Consider the following 19,645-nt stretch of genomic DNA (forward strand, 5'->3'; position numbering starts at 1 on the left):
TAGTGATATATATAGATGATATATATCATCGAATTTTGTTTCACGTTGAAGCGAATATTGTAGAATGACAATAGTGTACTCTTATTTATTTATTAGTTAGGTACAAATCGATTACCCATGTTTTAGTAGGGGATTAAAAGCTACATAAACTTCACAAACAATAACTTTAAAAATGCATTTGAAATTTGAAATTTTAAGTACAATGAAATTTATTAATACGATGCTATTACATATTTGTTATACACATATTAATAACAATAATTTCAATCACCAAAAATAACACAGAAGTTAATTCAATATTTTTTTTTATGAACCCCAAAATTTTATATTAACAGCAGTTAGCTCATATTTACTAAAAACCACTTTCAAATGCTTTAAAATTTAATGACACCCGCACAAATAACCCAAAATATATAACACAATATAAGGTTTTTATTATTTATAGTTTCATAATTGTTTTTAAAAAGACTAAGAGATTTTACAATACATCTAAATATGTTGATACATTTTTTTTTAATTAATTAATTAGTTTTGAAATATCATTAAAATAAAATAAAAATTAAGTTCAATTCTTTAGACTTTTATGTTTATTGAAAATCATAATACATTTTTAATGAGTATCTTTGCAGAATAATATTAATTCAACTGCATAACTAAAATGTAATGAATATAATTATTTACATGATTTAAATTATAAATAATTTAAAAAAAAAAAAAAGTCAGTTTAAAAATTTGACAGAAAAACCATCCAGAAAATATATTTTTAAACATACTTTACGATAGATAAATTTGAAATTTAGTTGTTTGTTGGATCAAATTGTTAAATCTCGACTTATAGTTTTGGTAGAAGTTAAGTAATTTAAAGTGGTATACTATGTTTTTACAAACGTATATAGATAACACTTATACCTATCAGAATTAACTAACAACTTAAAAAAATTCAATACCACTCAAAAATATTAAAAAGTTTAGCAATTTTAACTCAGGATCTACATTATATATAAGATAAACATTCGAATAAAATTAAAATTTTAAATGATCCAAATAAAATGTAGCAGGAGAAAAAAATTAAATAAATAATTTATTCGTTTATTTTTTTTTTATATATTATTTAACAAGTATTTATCATTTTTTAATTTTAATTATTTTATTAACCAATTTTTATTTCACCTTCGACAGCTCTACCCTGGCCATTAATTGTGAATTGGACATTTTTGGATTTTAAATGATTAGTCAATATGCGTATGTTTTAATTTCAACATTAAACGGGTTTTCAACTATCCAGGAACTAGTAAGACGGTTTACTTTTAAGTAAGAACATTTTAAAATTCGTCCAAGGACTGAATTATTTATCTATAAAACAAATTATTTGATAATATAACATGTAAATTCTAAATTTGATACGATAATCTATCACTAATTAATGCGATAATGAGTGAAACAAATCTAATTGTGAATCCAATATTGACGCACTATATCCTCTTTACACACTTGAATTATTCATTATTTTTTTCGAAAACATAATACAAATATTATGAATTACCAAAATTTTAACTACACACGATAAAAATATTTAAATTATATATCATTAAAATATATATCATAAAATATATTCGGCAATACAATATTTGTTTGTAATTAACAATTGCATAAGTCATAAGGAAAATTCTTATTAATTTTAAATGTAATAATGAAAATTAAGAAAAATCCCATTGTAAATTTTTACACTACTTGAAATTATGTGTTTGAATATTTAATTTTGTTTTTTTTATTTTTTATTTAGAAGTAAGACGTTAATAAAAATATAAATAATAATAACCGTAATCGCTTAGTAATACACAATCTATCTAACATACCAATTACATTTTTATACTTCACGCAGACGTAGAAAGCTAATTCAATCAAATAATTAACTTATTTGTTCAATAAATAGAATATATATTACTATTACTAATAATTTTATTCCATAAATACTACTAAATTGTGTAATATACTCGGTATAAATTTAAATAGTAAATCATATCCAAATGTAAACCATGTTATGATAAAAGTCAGTATACACAGAACAATCGGTTTATCACGCTTTTTTAAAAAAAATGTAGAAAGAGCTTTTAAAAATAACATCTCTCGAGACGTACAATACAAAAAAAAATTTAGAGTAAAAAAAAATGTAATTTATTTGTATAAATTTATTTTAAAGAAAACACATCAACTCAATATGAAGAGAGAATATTTTGATTTCTCATTGATTACCATGGAAGAAAACTAATATGTATTATATTTATGTTTTAAACAACAATTGTCTATATCTAAAAATATTAGCAACAACAAACACTGATTATAATTACCATATATTATTTTTGAAGTATTAATAAGTTATATAATTCGAAAAGAAAACCATAAATATTCCGCGAATGAAAAAAAATTTATTTAATGGAGCAAACTACATGAATCAGTTAAAATATCGACAAGTAGCTTCATCAATCTTAAGTGTCCCATCACACAGCCATTATCAAAGTGCGCGTTTCCGGGAAATTTAACAACAGTTTTAAGGGTTAAAAAGGGATATTCATTAACCTTACACCCTCTGTAATATTTTACACGTAACTCGTATGTACAATTCTGGTCAGCAACTAAAACGTCCTCACCGATGCGTTATAATAGAAAATTATACCGATCGAAAAGTGACATGTCCTTAATGTGAAAAAACAACAGACTTGTTCAAGGAAATGATTTTGTAGAATTTTATGAGATAAAACGAAAAATTATATATTTACTAAAAATAATAAAACAAATGAATGATGTTTAAGAAAATAAGTAAATAAAACCAATAATTAATCAAATTAAATTAAATTAAAATTAAAACAGTTCTTCAACACAATATGAAATAATGACTCTATAAATATCAATATACTTTTTTATAATAGCAAGTTTAATTTAATACGGTTTTATCAACGATTAATTATCCATATCATCGTTTATATACAACCTCCAAAAACTCAGTAAATTTAAAATAATAGTGCTGTTCAAAATAAAAATGCTACTTTCAGTACTTTCAAATCATGTCTATTTCTTTATATTTTGGAATAAATTTCCATAGATTATAACCATCGGTTTTTTCCGTCATGTGTAACGAACTATGAATTACAGGTAAAAAATAAAATAACAGATGTATAGTAGATCGAAAAAGTTTTGCACACACAGTTTACATTATTCTATACCTTCTAATGCTTAAATCATATGGTACATATTTTAAAATATATTTAATAATACATTGCTTAAAAATTATATAAATTACTACTAATTTCGAACCAATCAATATATTACGACAACATTTAAATAATAGATATTTTTTTTACCAAAAAAATATTAACTCAAATAGAACGATTTGATATGGAATCATACTGTATATTTAATATAACATTATGTTCTATATTTCATTACATATAGTTACGAGTACATTAGGTACATGTTTTAAATAAACGTAAATTTGGGCATTGATATAAATAATAATAATATTAATAAGTAGTAATAACTACAAAAATAATGAATATTTTACTTCAAATATCAAAACGAGTCAAGATCAATTATAAATTAACAATTTAATTCTAAAAATTTTAGTACTAAGACGAAACATATACCGGACGGCGAAAAACCACATAGAAATGTTGACACTGTCACAAAAACACACAAGTCATAAATTATTATGGCCATTGTCTTTTGTGTGGATTGAAAAAGAGAGAAAGGTTGAAAAACCAGTAAATCGGTGTTCTCCGAGTAAGGTTTGAAGAGTATGATTGAGGCAACGGATGCAAACAGATTCAAAAAGTTTCATAGGTTTTCCTGCTAACGGAGCGGCCATTTCTACACAAAGTCGTGGAATCCTTGTACATATAAATATTATATTTTTACACACTTAAATTAAACGCGTGGTACAGTTAGTGATGACACAAATAAAAAAATTTACATTTTTCCTCATTAGATTAATTAGCTTATGAGAGACAATAAATAGCGTTTAACACAACAAAATATATAACATTAAGACTCTCAAACTGTATTAATTGTGCAACATGCAATGTTAATTCATAATAAGAACAGAAACTTTTAAAGTCAAAAAGGTTTTTAATTTTGAACAATTCGAAAAACAAGAGTTAATTAATTTTATAATTGCTCAACGTAGATAAAATTGTCCACTTAAATATTTACCACAGTTCTTCAAAATAAACTTAAACTAAAAAATTAACATTTGTGAGATTTCTAATTTCAAAGCTATTGCATAACGGTTTAAAAGCAGCTAAGAAATTGTCCTTTAAATGAAGAATGAACATCAGTAAAATAGATAAATTAATTAGCCCACCAATATTTTGAAGTTCATAATTTACTTTGATATATTTAATTCGTTTAACTATAAATTACACTTCGCATTTATTTACTTATATTTGTATAAATTAAATATACTTTACAAGTAAAATCAAAGATGATACATTCATGACATAATAGAATCAATAGCAAACAACAATTTGATATTATACAACTATTTTTGAAAATAAATGAAACCAATACGCTTTATGTTGAAAAAAAATGTATTTGATAAAATATTACGTGAAAATCCATAAGCAAATTGACAGTTTAATTTATTCGAACATTGTAAAAATAAATAAAAATAAAATAATATATAATACGCATATTATAATATCATCATTTATTAGGAAATTTGGTAATATGCAAAACAATTCAATCACCATTGTTATATAACTCAACAAATCAAAAATACTTTTCTCTAAATCTAATTATACTAATTAATGTCGAAGTATACAAAAATACACAAAAAGTTCAAAGTAACAAAAGCTGAATGATTATAAACAAAATAATAAATGAACATTTTAGACTGAAAAAGTACTAGAATTTAAATACTCAAATACTCAATGACCAATAGAAATATTTTGTTGACGCATTTATCTCACATCCAACCAACTGGCAGTTTTCACATTGCTAAATTAACATAATTTAATTAATTAATCGACTCTACATTTTCAGATTTTAAAGCTTCACAATAGGAGTATAACTGTAGAAACTCAAATCACAGTCAAACTTTATTACACTACATTACAATAATTTAAATTCGAATTATTATTGAACCGACATTGAATGAACATATACATAAGTACAATGATTCATAATGTATATATGTTTTATGTTCACTATAAAATCATTATGTAACAAAATTAAAAAGCAAATTAGTAGTAAATTAAACATATATGGTACCTACCTATATAGTATACCTACATTATATTATTTTTTAAATAATGACAACTGATAGCTAAAGAATCATAAATGCCTTGTTAAGTACAAATTTCAAATAATAATGTGGTCCAATGAAGGTATGATGTATTTATTCATATTTGAACTCAATAAATTTTATCCACTGAATTTATAAAATATAATACGTCTATAGTACATGTATTTTACGATATTATTAAGAACTAATTGTTTTGCCACTATTAGCCTGTATACACTGTAGTTTAAATAAACAACTCATAAATCATATCTATCAGATACAAATCAATAATTTAAAAATGATCATTATATGTAACGATATTTGTTTAGAAAACTGCAGACTAGTGCATTAACTTCACTAGAAAGAAAAATGTAAAGATACATAAAATCCACAAATTAAAACACTAGCTAGGCAAAAACACATTAAAGTGACAAAATATATTTTAATATGCCAATTTTAATGACATCATAATAATAAAATATATCGAGTAGGCAAATCCTTTAATAATTGTATGTGATATAATATAATTTTTATTATGCATTTGATACAACATAGACATTTAATACAAACGAGTATTGTTTACTCTTGGTATTCCCTTGACAATGATGTTATATTCCCTTATTCAAATTTTAATTTTGACACACAACATTTCAAAGTAAAAAATGCATTTTAAGTGTACTTTTACAGTACACCGCCAACCAGACATTATATTATTTATGTTTCAACCAATAAAATTTAATAAGAGCGTTTGGTCGTATTTTAGAACGAAATTCAGTTAGGTCACGTGCAAAAGGTCATTCTGTTAACTTTTTCATTGCAGATATTTTTAGGACCTTAACCCTCTAAGCCATTTGGACACGATACAACACATTAATTGTTTAGACCCTTTTTGTACTTATGCCTCATAAAAACGTAAAAACCTTTTACAGTATTTACAAAGCTTTACATTTTAGAACCAAACGGAAATTTTCTATTTTATTACATAATTTTCAACTTGTAATACCAATAAGTATACTATTGTTATTGAATGGATATTATAAAGTATGAAAAGTGTACAATAAATAAAACATTGAATAAAAAATCTCAAAAAAAGTACTTAGTTATCAACTAAAAGATTATATGTACTATGAATTTTTACAAACATTAACTGTATAAACTTAATATCTGTATTCAATCAATTTTTAGTAAATATTTACACGTAACAAAAATAAAAAGAATCTTTAGTAATTCATAACGGCTGTGTTATTAATTGTAATAAGTGGAAAATCGTAAAATACGAGTTTTATCAATGAAAATGCATGTTTTTCATTTAATAAAATGAATAGAAAATAATAATTCATACATTTCATAAACTATAATGTAGTATATAATATTATTGTTTATTACTGTCGCAATATATAAATTAATGTACTATATTGATTAACATGAATCACACAATTTTACGGAAGTTGGGGATAGTAAGTATATTATAATTATATATTAGTCGATTAAAAGAATGATATAATTATATAATTCGTAATAATTAAACTAAACTTTCAAAAATCCGAAATCCAACGATAAGATAAATTATTTTCCAAGACGTAAGCGTCAATATTTGTTTTTCGTACTGGTAATAGAGTGTAATAATCTAAAAACAACCGATTCCTATATAGGTTTTTATAATCACTAATTTATAAGTTCATAACTTTAAATGGTATACATGTAGATGGGTAACGGTGTACCACAGTAATTTCCAATTACAGCCCACAATCATGTATCAACTTGGCCCGCTAAAGTATTTGAATAAATTATTAAAATAATAATAGAATTCTTCGGGTAGTTTTGACAAATAAGAATTCAAAATTTGTGTAAAAACAAGGTTTTCAATGAATTTGTTTAGCAACAAAATCGATAAATTTCAACAAAAAAAAAAAAAAAATGTTAACTTAATATATTATTTTTTTTATTTATAATTATCACAACATCGTAAACATGAAAATTTACGAGAAACGTGAATAAACAATATATTTAAAACGCCTATACCTACGTATTACCCGTTCTGTTAAACAGAAGAAATGTCTGAAACGTTTGACCGACCAAAAAAAAAAAAAAAAAGGTTATTTTTCTTATTTTTTTTATACCGTCTTCGGTGAAAAAATAAAATAAAATAAAAAATGAAGTCGATCACCACTGATATGCATGTCGGCAATACGACAACGCGCGCATCATGACCATGTGATTGAAGAAAAAACGTACCGAAAACGCCTTGAGGAAGACCAGGCACTGTATGATGCCTTCCATGGTGTCACCGGCCAGGCAGAACGTAGCGCTCAGATGGCGCCGACCCTTTCGGACAAGCGCCGCGACACCGGGTGACGGCTGTGCGGCAGCGGCGGCTGCTGCTGCTGCTGCGGTGGCGGCGGCGGCAGCGGCGGCGGCGGACACCAGCGTTGGCGCCTGGCCGACGGTTGTTCCGCCCGCTCCTACGCCGGCTACCACTTCACCGACCACGTTACTTGGCGCCCTGCTGCCGCCTATCCGCATCCACCGCTCCAACGATTCCATGTTATCAGAGCAACGTCGGTGACAGCGACGGCGGTGGTAGCAGCGACAATATCATCCGAACGGCGGCAGTGTCGATAAGACGCGACTACCGACGTCGTCGTCCCGTTTATCAGTACAATATCGATCCGCACATATTATCACTACGAATTATTACACGACGGTTTTTCATCGGCCCGAAGAGCTTTAATGCCTGTATTTCGCTGTCGTTCGATTAAAACTTTCACGTTAGTATAAAGGTGTCTATAACAATTATTAAAAGATAATATGATCACTCGCAACGAAAAACACTTGTGTTTTATCCATTTCCTCCTCCAATGACAGTATCTGTTATATGTTACAATGACGACGCAATTTTTTCGTCATCGTTGTCACTATACTTACAACAAACATACTGTGCGAAATAAGGTTTAATCGTCCTACACGTTGGTAATATTAACAAAACTCGCCGACGTCGAGTTGTGTACACCTGAAAAAAAAAACAATGTGCACCGATTGAAGGGAAAATGATCAAATTTTCCGTGTACGACCGATCGTAAGTACAGCTGCTATTATTGCTGCTACTGCGCAACAATATAATACGTACGTGGTCGCACACGCTATTGAATTCCATTCGAAATTGCTTTCTTTTCCGTGTCTGGGTCGCGCATATAGTGTACCTCGATCCAGTCCCATCAAAATCCACCCGACACCACCCGTCATGCCGCCGCTGACTCGATTTTCGTTTCGCTCAACTTTTACCGCGTTATCATCATATTTGTTATCATTATTCGTTTAAAATATAGTCGTCGCGAGTTGGGTTAAGTCAGGTTTCTGCACATAACCCAACGGTCGCCAGGCAATAAAAGCGAACACGTACGTTTTACACATTAAAGTCGACCTGCGCAATACAAAGTGATACAAAGCATCACGCAGATGGGTTATATATATATTATATAGTATTTCCTATCGCCAAGTTTTTGAAAATACAACGGACTTTTTCCGCTAAAGCGGCATTGATTATTAAAATATTACTTTTATTTATGCACGGTAAACCATGATCGAAAAGAGTTTTGAATATACAGTCCAATTTTATTTAAAACAATTGTATTACACAAACGCTGGAATAGGAGTAATTCCATTCTGTAACTTTGAATTAGGCGAAGTCTTTGTAGGTGTTCACTGTATATGCATGGTCCACTGACTACTGAAAACTTCGGGTCAACTTCGCAAACCAATTACTTAGATAGAACCTACCATGTGTTGGTAATGATCAAATCAATGTCTACAACTCTTAGGTCACGTGTGTGTCAAAGTACATCCGACACATTTGCAAATTACTAAATACAAAACCTTGAAAAACCCATTTAAAGGATTGTCTTATGTACATATATTATATTCTATGAACACTTATATTGTGTGTTTATTATTATACCTATCTAACTTCAGCTTTTATCCAAATTAAACATCAAAACATGAAATTAAAATTTCTACAAAGTTCTTTAAAATAATATGATGTATATTAATCGTAATTTTAATGCAATCTTAGGATAAAATTGTAAAATGTTTGTCATACATCTTTGAATTATCATCCCCAACAAATTTAAAACTACTACAAAATATATCAATAGTGACAACAATTATGAATATTTTTATTCGTACAAGTAAACCATAAAAATATATTTATAAAATACATGTTTGAAAATATTAAATATTTCAGAAAAAAATCACAAGGAAAATAATTTATTTAAAAAAATACTTTATTATGAAATTATTTAGAATAAATTTACAACAAACATGTTTCTAAAAACTGGATTTATTAATAAGAACAATTTAAATTAAAAAAAAAAAAGCTTCAATTTAGTATTTCTGAACATTATATTTAAATATTTCAAAACTAGAATACAAATTAATCAAAAAATATTTATGTAAACAAAACTTACATTTCCAAATAAAACCTTGAAATCAAATATTTTAAGTTGAATAACTTATTAGAAGAAAAAAAATGTCATTTTATTTATTTAACAAAAATTCGAACCAGTAATCTTCAAGATAATATACGCACCCTTTATAAGGTATTTCTAAAAATAGTTACCAATTACAATGAAATTTCTGGGAAGAGCAAAATGTAACAATTAAAATAAATTTAATTAGGTATTATCAAAAAAAAAAATAATAATAATAATAATAATAGTATAAAGTTTATACGAATAAATGCAATTCAATAAATATAAATTATAGAATAAAAATGACCATTACGAATAGTGGATTTGAGCACCAATTGCTGCAAAAACTTCAAACCTTATCAATGAGTTTATCCATCAAATAAGCAATATTGTTACTTAATCCTGAAAAACAATCGAATTAGTGTTTGTTCCATGACATACTAATACCTCGAAAAATGAAATTTGACACATTAACTAACGGAGCAATCACACCATCAAAATATTTTTGTAAATACATAAAAGTATGAATACTTATTTAGAATACTTCAAACATGTACAGCTGTAACTTATACACGATGTATATTTTGAAAAAAATTATTATCACAAACAAGTTTAAAAAGAAAAAGAAAAAATTTAATCAAAAACAAATAGCATACCATTAAAGAAAAATCAATAATATAATAATACAATTGCAAATTAAATAATCAAAACTACCTTTGGTACATCTAATGAAATTAAAAAACTCTTATCCGTATTCAATGTTATAATATAAAATCATACGAATTAATAAAATACATAATACTACCGATTCAAGATACCCGTAACCCAAATACATCTTAGAATCTCTCCAAAATATTTAAAGTTCTTAAAATAGATAACATAAATCACATCAATATTTTTTTTTATTAACACAAGTATATATAGTAGTGTGTATATATATACTAATATTGAGCTATACAATATCAGTTACAATTATAAATATGATTTTGAATTGTCATTAAAACAAACAAAAATCTTGAATCCTCGAATCTGAATATAGCAGACTTTATAATAATATAAAATATTACAATAGATAACATATACCTTTATTATAGTATTTTAATATTATCGATAAAAAAAAACTGAAATAAACATCTTAAGTAACATGGAAATTATTGCAGCAAGATAATCATATAAAAAGTTATATAATGTAAAACTTCTCATTTAAAGATTCAAATACTATACAGAGTCATTCTCACAAGATCATTTTTAATCTTTCAAAAACTATTTAAATAAAATAAGTTTCTCCCAATATACTCAAATACATTTATTTTTATGCTTACAATGAGTTACTCTAAATATTTTATTCGTTTCACATGATAAACTCATGTACTAAATATTATTTCGTAATTAAATAAAATATTAATTTTAACTTTATAAAATATAAATAAAATCAAAATCATGTCTTATAAAAATATTGCTAAAAAGAAAAAAAATATTTTATTACTATTTACAACCCAGTGGCGTATAACGCGATTAGCCATCAACAAGTGTCCATTTTTTTCGTACATCTAAGATAAAATATTTAAGATTCAGACTCTAGATATATTTCTGTTTTTTGAAATCTTCCAAGCTTATATCACCATTTTATGCACACGACTTATTCTGGTGGAACAATTCAATCGTGAAATCCAAAAAACGTATACTTTTATAGGTCATACGGAGTAAGGTGAATTGGAAAACATTATGTGTACGACGGTACAATAAGGCAATGGAAAAGAGGTGGTAGAATTTACGGAATTGAACATAGAAAATTGCATTTGGAATATTATAACAATAGTGCAAGACGTGTCGAACGGATGTCTGTGGTTTCTAATGGGAAAGAGGAAAGTTAAGATATTAAAAATTATATACCATCAATGGAGAAACTTTGTCAAAAGTAAAATTTTTGTCACATTTTGAATGAAATGGAATAAATAAATATTAACTTTCCATCGAATAAACAGTCACCACTAAAAATTATAATTTTAAGAAAATATTTATTGTTTAATATTCGTTTTAATTAGTATAATATATTCCAGAAGAAAGGTTAGGAAATATTTCGCCGAGCTAAAAGTGAACATATTAGTAAAATTATTATTAAAAAAGAACTTTACCAAAGATGAAAAGAAACTTTTATAAAAAGTAAGAAAAATATTTTATTCTGAAATATAAAAACTGAAAAAAAATTGAGAGCAAAAATAAAATACCAATATATTATAATATTTATTAGTATAGCGCAAAGATATATTTTCAACTATAGATATCTGTTCATTATATCAATATCGTATAGCAATATTAAATACAAACGATACCAATATCGAAAAACGATAAATCGATTTAATCAGAGACGGATTTCCAACAAGACAGAGTGGGCAGTTGTCTAGAGCTGCAAATGTTGTAATGTTTTATTAAAAGACATAATGCATATAAAAAAAATTCTTATTTTATATTTATTAAAAATTATGTAATTAATGGATGTACTTAACTGTCCAAACGTTAGTTTTAATAATGGTGGTTTATAAAAAATTATCATTGTACCTGTAAATTTTCATTAAAATTTGATGCATATTTATTGAAATTTTTCCGAAGTTAAATCCACTTCTAGATATAATTTATAAGGCAAAATGCAATACCAAACTTAATAAAAATGTATTGATGGATTTTTTTTGGAATTGTTGCATTAAAAAAATACTTTTCGTATATGGAAAATATGAATTTATGACGATTTTCGGTATCGATATCTAAATACTTTCGATAAATTAGTCACATCGATATAATTAAAATTAGTCCAATATCGATATCAAAATACGGTATCATTGTGCATCACTTATATTTATAAATAATTGTAATAAACTGTTGAAATAATCTTAATTTTTACATACGCGTATATAATTTAAACACTGGAAATATACGAAATCGGTTAACGGACAATTTATTATTTCTTTGATATAGAAATAAAAATGATCAATAATACAAAGTTGACAACATTAATTGATTAAACCTTGATCACCTTAATTTAACTTTTTTATTTTACATAAAAATCATGTCTATTTAGTAGTTAATGACACTCTTAAATAATGTAATACAAGAGCAAAAAAAAAAAAAACGATAAAGATAAGAGAGTAAAAATTCAGTTTGCTTGCTCATTATTTTTCTGGTAATAAAATATGATTTACTAAGGCAAAAGATGTGGCGAGTTTCTAAAGAATTTCTAACTCATGAAATATGAGTGGTGAAGCCGTCAAGTTATTGAAACAAGTATAGTTTGAGAAATGAAGATCATTAATCATTATTATAAAAGAGTCGAAAAAACAAAAGTCAGTCAGAATACTATTTAAATAGGCAAAAAAATGTATCCACTATTAATTTTAATCACATCATATTGTTCTTAGTAGTAAAAAATTATGTTATGATTAAGTCATCTTGTTTTGACCCTCTTCAATACTAATTACCACTTGCCTACAATGCCCTATAATACTATAACTCTATAAAACTCTCACTGTTTATCAAACTCAAAATGTTCCTGTTCACTCAGCTATTTGATATTCTTTTAGATAAACAGAAATTCTGATTATTGTTATGATAGTCATTACAGTTGATTCTGATAAAAAATCACAAATTTATTTATAAATGATAAATTACACACCAATATGAACAGTAAAATACATAAAATACAGCAAACCGTGAAAATATTTGCATTACAACATTAAAATTCGTAGTACCATACTAAGAATTATTAAGTTTTCATTTTGTCAAACAATAGTAAATTTTTCTTATAAGATTAACTAAGTTCACAGAATACACGGAAAAAGAACAAATTTTTCCATAAAATCCCTTGCTTACCAGAATTAAATCTAAAATACGGAAAATGTTCCTCTTGCTTTAAATGAAGATAAATATTCTATTGTACTTCTATAGAAATTACGTCGAATTAAATACATTACATAAATTATCTAAATTAATAATTACGCATTTACCATATTAATATTCAGTTAAGAATTATAAAAAACAAAATATCTTTACAAACTAACCGTATAAATATTAATTAAATAGATAGTTAGATGGTTAGAAAATAGCTCCAAGCCATTTTTTTAAATAGTTCTTTAAGGTGTTTCAAAAATAGAGATCACAAAGAATTACAAGTTCGTACAAAATTAATTAATCAAATTCCATAAATATTAAATAGTAAAGAGCTGAGAAGTATTAAATATGAAATATTATATTTTAAATATTATATTCCAAAAATAATATAAAAATATTCCTTATTATGCAACCGAATATTATAAACGGGAATTTAAGTTATTTGTATATTTTAATCGCCATTTCAAAAATATTTTAAAATCTTATTGTACTATAGCATAAAATAATCCATTTTTTTTTATGTTTTAATTAAATCAAATAAAAATAATATAACTATAAATATGCCTTATATTTTTTTATGATTTTATAATAATTATAACAATACTTTGCTTCAAACTCATTTTATTTAAAATAATTAATGAAATAAAATTACCATAAGAACTAATCATAAATAAATGAAAAAGTTATAATACTAACCACGAATACAGTTTATATTAATGTTAAAATTAAAAAACAAGTACACTAAAAATATAATTTTGTAGTCCCTATAGTAATCAAAGACTAATGGAGTTCAACATAAATTATATGAAGTAGGGCATAAGAAATTTATAAAAATATAAATCATTAACGAACAACTATATCGTCTACATTGTTTAAATATTTAATGATTTAGAAACTATAAATCATCATCTAACTACTTTTGTAACTTAAAAAACATATTTTACATCATATTTTTAGTAAATTTAAAAAAAAGTACTATGAAAGAAAGCTGAATAGTTAAAAACTTTATCTTTTTCAACAAAATATAAGGAATTAAGTACCAACATGTCTATTTTAGATTGTTTTAGATATTGTATAATACATTGAAAAAAAAATTGGATTGAAATTGCTCATATAAAACAAAAATCTACATTTATAATATTATACAATACATATCGTTATGAGATAAACTATAAAGATTTAACACATACAATTAATTCAAAGATACTATACACGAAAATAATAATTAAAAAATGTAATACATTTTTCTAGAGCTGGAAAATAAATTATTACATTTTAACTAAATGTTTACTAAATAGATCAATTTTAAATTCAATCACACTAATTATTATTTGTTTTTTTCTGCATTTCATTCCCTCGATTTTATTTATAATAACATGTCAAAAAAACTAACTTGAGATATTAAAAATCGTAAGGCATTCCAATAAACCTATATAATTCTTGAGTGTGTCAAATATTTACGAAAGTACAAATAAAACACCAAGACTCAAAAAATTAATCAAATAAAACATTTTTATTAGTTCAGTTTCGATCTCACAATATCGATATCAGTATGCTTGTTGCTCACTTCACTAGTCGCAGTTAACTTTTACGGCTCAGCCTGTAGTTCTGTAGTTCATATATTAACGTATTTTTTGTCTCAATAAAATTAAAATATTACCTTTAATAAAAACTTTGAGGTAACCTCGCCTACAAACAAAAAATCAAGATGTAACAAGAAAAATCTCTTTGTATCTTTTCTTTCACCAAATGTAAAGAACAAGAAAACCAAACTATTCACAAGTCTAAATCGGTTCTTTTATCTCGCTAAGCATGATGTCACTGACGAAAATACACATTCTAACGAAGTTTTCAAAAGTAATATCGACATTGACCCAAAACTACCGTCAGTTTACGCTGAAAATGTGAGTAATATATTCGACTTCGTCACTAATTTGATTTCCATACTAAACACGCTTCAAATTACGTTTGTAAATCAACACCTAATATGTTATCATTCAAACGCATTTTCATGAGCATAATAATTTACTTATCTCAAAGTCTGAATATCGACGCCAGTTTTCATACCAAATATTATTTGCCCGTTACAGAATATTATTCGAAATCTCCAACCAACCACGTCACAGGATGACATCATTTCCATCCTCTGAGATTGAGGACATCAAGTCACCAATGTAGGTACACAGCATTAAACAATTTTCGGATAATTTACCTTACCTAATTACTTTTTTTTTTTTGTTGACACCTTAAAAGCAACTAAAAACTTGGACATATATAAGGTTGAATTTTTTCTAAATAAAAAATAGTAGTTAAAAAAACCATAACCACCTACAGGCCTACTACAAAATTACATACGCTAGTCTTACGGTAATACCCGGAAATACGGCAAATCTGTGTTGGGTTATAGATAGCACTTATTACAAAGATAAACAACTAATTGGGTCCGAATATAAAAAACGATAACATACTGGTTCGGTCAGACCACTCTGATAAAAAATGTGGTAACTTACAAGCATTGATACACTTGCTAATATTAAAAAATTGAGTTTTTAAAAGCTCTATTGTTTAGATTTTTACCAATTGTATACATTTTTAAAATGTTTAATAAATTATTTTATTTATTTACCATATACCAGTGTTCTAATTTTTAATTAATTCATTTTACTAAAGAAATAAGTTACAATTTATTTAAAACACCACCCATATCCATATGGTACATTAACTAGTCAGAAGAAATGTGTTTTTTGTCTTTTTCCTAACTCTAAACATTATCGAATTCATCATATTTGATCAAATAATTGTAATATATACTTTAATATAATCATAAAAATAGTAATTAAAATTAAAAATTATTAAATGTTTAATATTCGTAAATTAATACATAAATAAATAAACAAATAGCTTATACATAAAAATAAATAAATAAATAAATGCATAGCCTAGAGAACTCTTATATTTGTAATGTACGACTGGTTTCGAATTATAAATTCATCATCAGGTATATACGAAGTTAATAAAATAGCGACTCTATATCGTACAAGGTTAATATTAATACCAATTATAATTTCATAAAATATATAATGCACTAAAATATACATATTTAGATTTTATATCCGTGTATTGCACATATTTAAACGTGCCATATCTTTAAAATATTATGTTACAAAAATGATAGCGATTAAATTTATCCCCTTACAATTTCAACATATTTACAGATTCATGAAGTGTACATTTTCAATTTTTTAGTAAACATCTACACCTATAAAATCAATATAATTTCTAAAACTAAGACAGAAATTACACAAGTGAACAAATTTCTGTATAATATAAATCCACAAAATCCGGATGCTGCTGCCATACATGTATGATAAATGAATATTCTGAAGAATACGGAAATTAAAATCATAATTTACAAAAATCGTTGCTACAACGGATGTGCCAATCATATGTACATAGTTATGTATATATAATTACAGAATGCGAGAGTAAGAATATTTTCAATGAAGTAACATCACATTGAATCAACTAAACTATCAGTCCTTAAAATTATTTAAAATATCCAACTCGGTTATACAAGGATGCTATGAATATATGAATTATATCCCTCAGGTGAAATTTTTATTCATATATTTTTTTTCTATGGTTTTCGAAATGAACCATAAAAATTGCTAATTTTGATTTAAACTCTTCCATTTTTATGAGTAAATAAAAATTTTCAAATGACCATAAATACTTCTGAATATATTTATTAAAAATATAATGATTTATTTATATTTCCATACTTAAAAATAAACAAGTATATGTATGATACAATATTAATGAAAACAATCATAACTTATTGCATATCATAGTTTGATATAATACTATATTACTATCGTTAAATGGTATATTAAATTAGTATATTTTGAATTCAATACTCGGAAAAACTTCTGTCAGTATAAGATAATTTATCATTTGAGAACCACTAATGATGATATATAGCAAAAGCACAAATAACACGAGTTAAGTCCGGGACACGAGGCATTTATTTAAGTACATTGTACATGTTCAAACATTGCAATGGGTCGACAAGAAAAAAAAAATGTTGAACAACTAAAAGGTCACTTTTTGGGGTGTATAAGGAAAAACCATAGTATAAATCAAGTTACAGGCAAAATCAACGACTATAGAAAAAAATGTTTTCTTTAGCAGAAAACCGCATAGATTGTTTCACAATTTTTTTCTTCTCACAAAAAAATGTATTTTTATCATAGGAAATTATTATTGTTGACAACTTTTCGAAAGTTTGTTGTAAAACTTTGTGTTTCCTCCCCAAAAAGCTCCTAGAGTTTAAGCTGATAAACCTTATATGCCTCCCGGTAAAGTTTTACAAGACTCCTTTCCAATCCACTCTGTGTAAATAATTCTAAGATTTTTTCAATTTAATGATAATACTGTATATTTTAAATAACTGTAAAATTGATAAAATCAAAACTGATACAAATTGTTCATTTTTAAATGCAAATCATAAATAAATTATTACTACAATGGTTTTTTTACTCATAATATCTCCAATGTATTTTAGCTAATATTACTTTACAAACCATTTACTAAGAAGAATAGTAGAAAAATAATGAAATAAACCATGACACGAAACGTAAAGTAACTGAGAAAAAGTGTCATTTCGAAATGGCCATTTAAGTTTTAAACGAACTAAGCTCAAGCCAAAATAGTGTGATAAAGAAAAAAATGTAAAAAAAATGTTAAAGATCGGTAGATAGAAAAATAATTTGGAATACTTTGCTTATAAAATGTTTAATCAGCTTAAAATCACCCATATGACGTGGACCTAAAGCCTAAAGCTAATATAAAGTAACTATTAACCCGTAAATTAAAATTAAAAGTCCTAATTTTTAGATGTTGTTTTTTAAATTCTTCGTTTAAAATATTCAAAATTAAGGATAGTAATATCTTAATTGATACAATATTAATGAAAAATTCGCCTTGAATAGAAACCATGAATATAAAAAATATAATTTAAACATAGAGTAAAAATAACTGTGCCTATATTAAATAACTCAAAATATTATATTATATTATGTTTTATACTATTTATATCTATGTATGTATATATGTATATTAGAATACATGAAAAAAGTTATAATGATAATTTATTTAAATCTATTAACAAATATTTATTATTTCTAATGATTAATGTTTTGAAAAATAATATAAATTTGTAAAAATTTAATGATTAACAGTTTATTATATAAAAGATAAAAAAAAATAAACTTAAGGATATTATTTGCTATATAATTCATAAGAATATATTGATTTTGGAAATGTGTTAATCGAATACTACTTTTAATGTATACTTAAAAGTCATTTAGAGTAAAACTGAATTCGTATTATATTAAATAAAGACTTTCTAATTGTATTCTAAAAATATTGTCTTATGTTCAATAGAAACATTTCAATCACGTCCCTATAGTATGTTAATCATTATATAAATAATGTTATCTACGGATAGTTTTAAAAGAAAATATAAAGACCGAAAATTCCATTAATTTCAACCATTAATCTTTTAAAAGTTTCATATATATCGAATCATTTAAACCTTATTAATTATATTGTTGTTCATTTGAAGTTAATTTTAAATTTACAGTAAATTTAATTTCAATTTATTTTACATGCAAATAATTTTTTTGTAATTTGTGCATTCATAAATTCCCAATATAATTAAACTATTGTCAAATTGAATAATAGATTGACAAAACTCACATTTAAATTCAACCTAAACATTAATATTGATCAAAAGTATAAAAATATTCTTCAGCGTAAAATTTTATACTTTTTGATTTCCAATTGTTTTTTAAAATACTTGAATTGCATATAAATTAATCATATACAACATTCTAAAATAAACTAAATTAGAATATTTTAAAATACCAATGAAAAATGCAATACATACGACGATCACAAAACAATACAAAAATAAATATATATAATTTTAAATAGTAATTTGAATAATTGAAATAAA

At 25.3% G+C, this 19,645-nt stretch overlaps 2 protein-coding genes across 6 annotated transcripts in view; both read right to left on the reverse strand.

Annotated features, from left to right (window-relative positions):
* The window catches only part of LOC112685831 (neurobeachin), a 214,300-nt gene extending 206,380 nt beyond the window's left edge, over positions 1 to 7,920 (reverse strand). For 3 of the 4 annotated variants that reach the window (XM_025557852.1, XM_025557855.1, XM_025557854.1), the window contains exon 1: positions 7,514 to 7,822. In XM_025557852.1, the coding sequence (XP_025413637.1) occupies positions 7,514 to 7,822 (309 nt within the window). Of the gene's footprint in view, positions 1 to 7,513 lie in introns of all 4 variants that reach the window. The other variant, XM_025557853.1, reaches the window with a different exon arrangement.
* The window catches only part of LOC112685836 (neurobeachin-like), a 77,103-nt gene that overhangs the window by 24,972 nt on the left and 32,486 nt on the right, over positions 1 to 19,645 (reverse strand). Inside the window, exon 2 of one of the 2 annotated variants that reach the window (XM_025557861.1) lies at positions 8,134 to 8,288. The exons of the other annotated variant lie outside the window; for it this stretch is intronic. Within the exon in view, the coding sequence (XP_025413646.1) occupies positions 8,157 to 8,288 (132 nt within the window). The 3' untranslated portion in view covers positions 8,134 to 8,156. Of the gene's footprint in view, positions 1 to 8,133; positions 8,289 to 19,645 lie in introns of those variants that run through there. 2 annotated transcript variants of the gene reach the window in all.

Source organism: Sipha flava, unplaced genomic scaffold, assembly GCF_003268045.1.
Source record: "Sipha flava isolate LNK unplaced genomic scaffold, YSA_version1 293_pilon_pilon, whole genome shotgun sequence".
Classification (NCBI taxonomy): domain Eukaryota; kingdom Metazoa; phylum Arthropoda; class Insecta; order Hemiptera; family Aphididae; genus Sipha; species Sipha flava.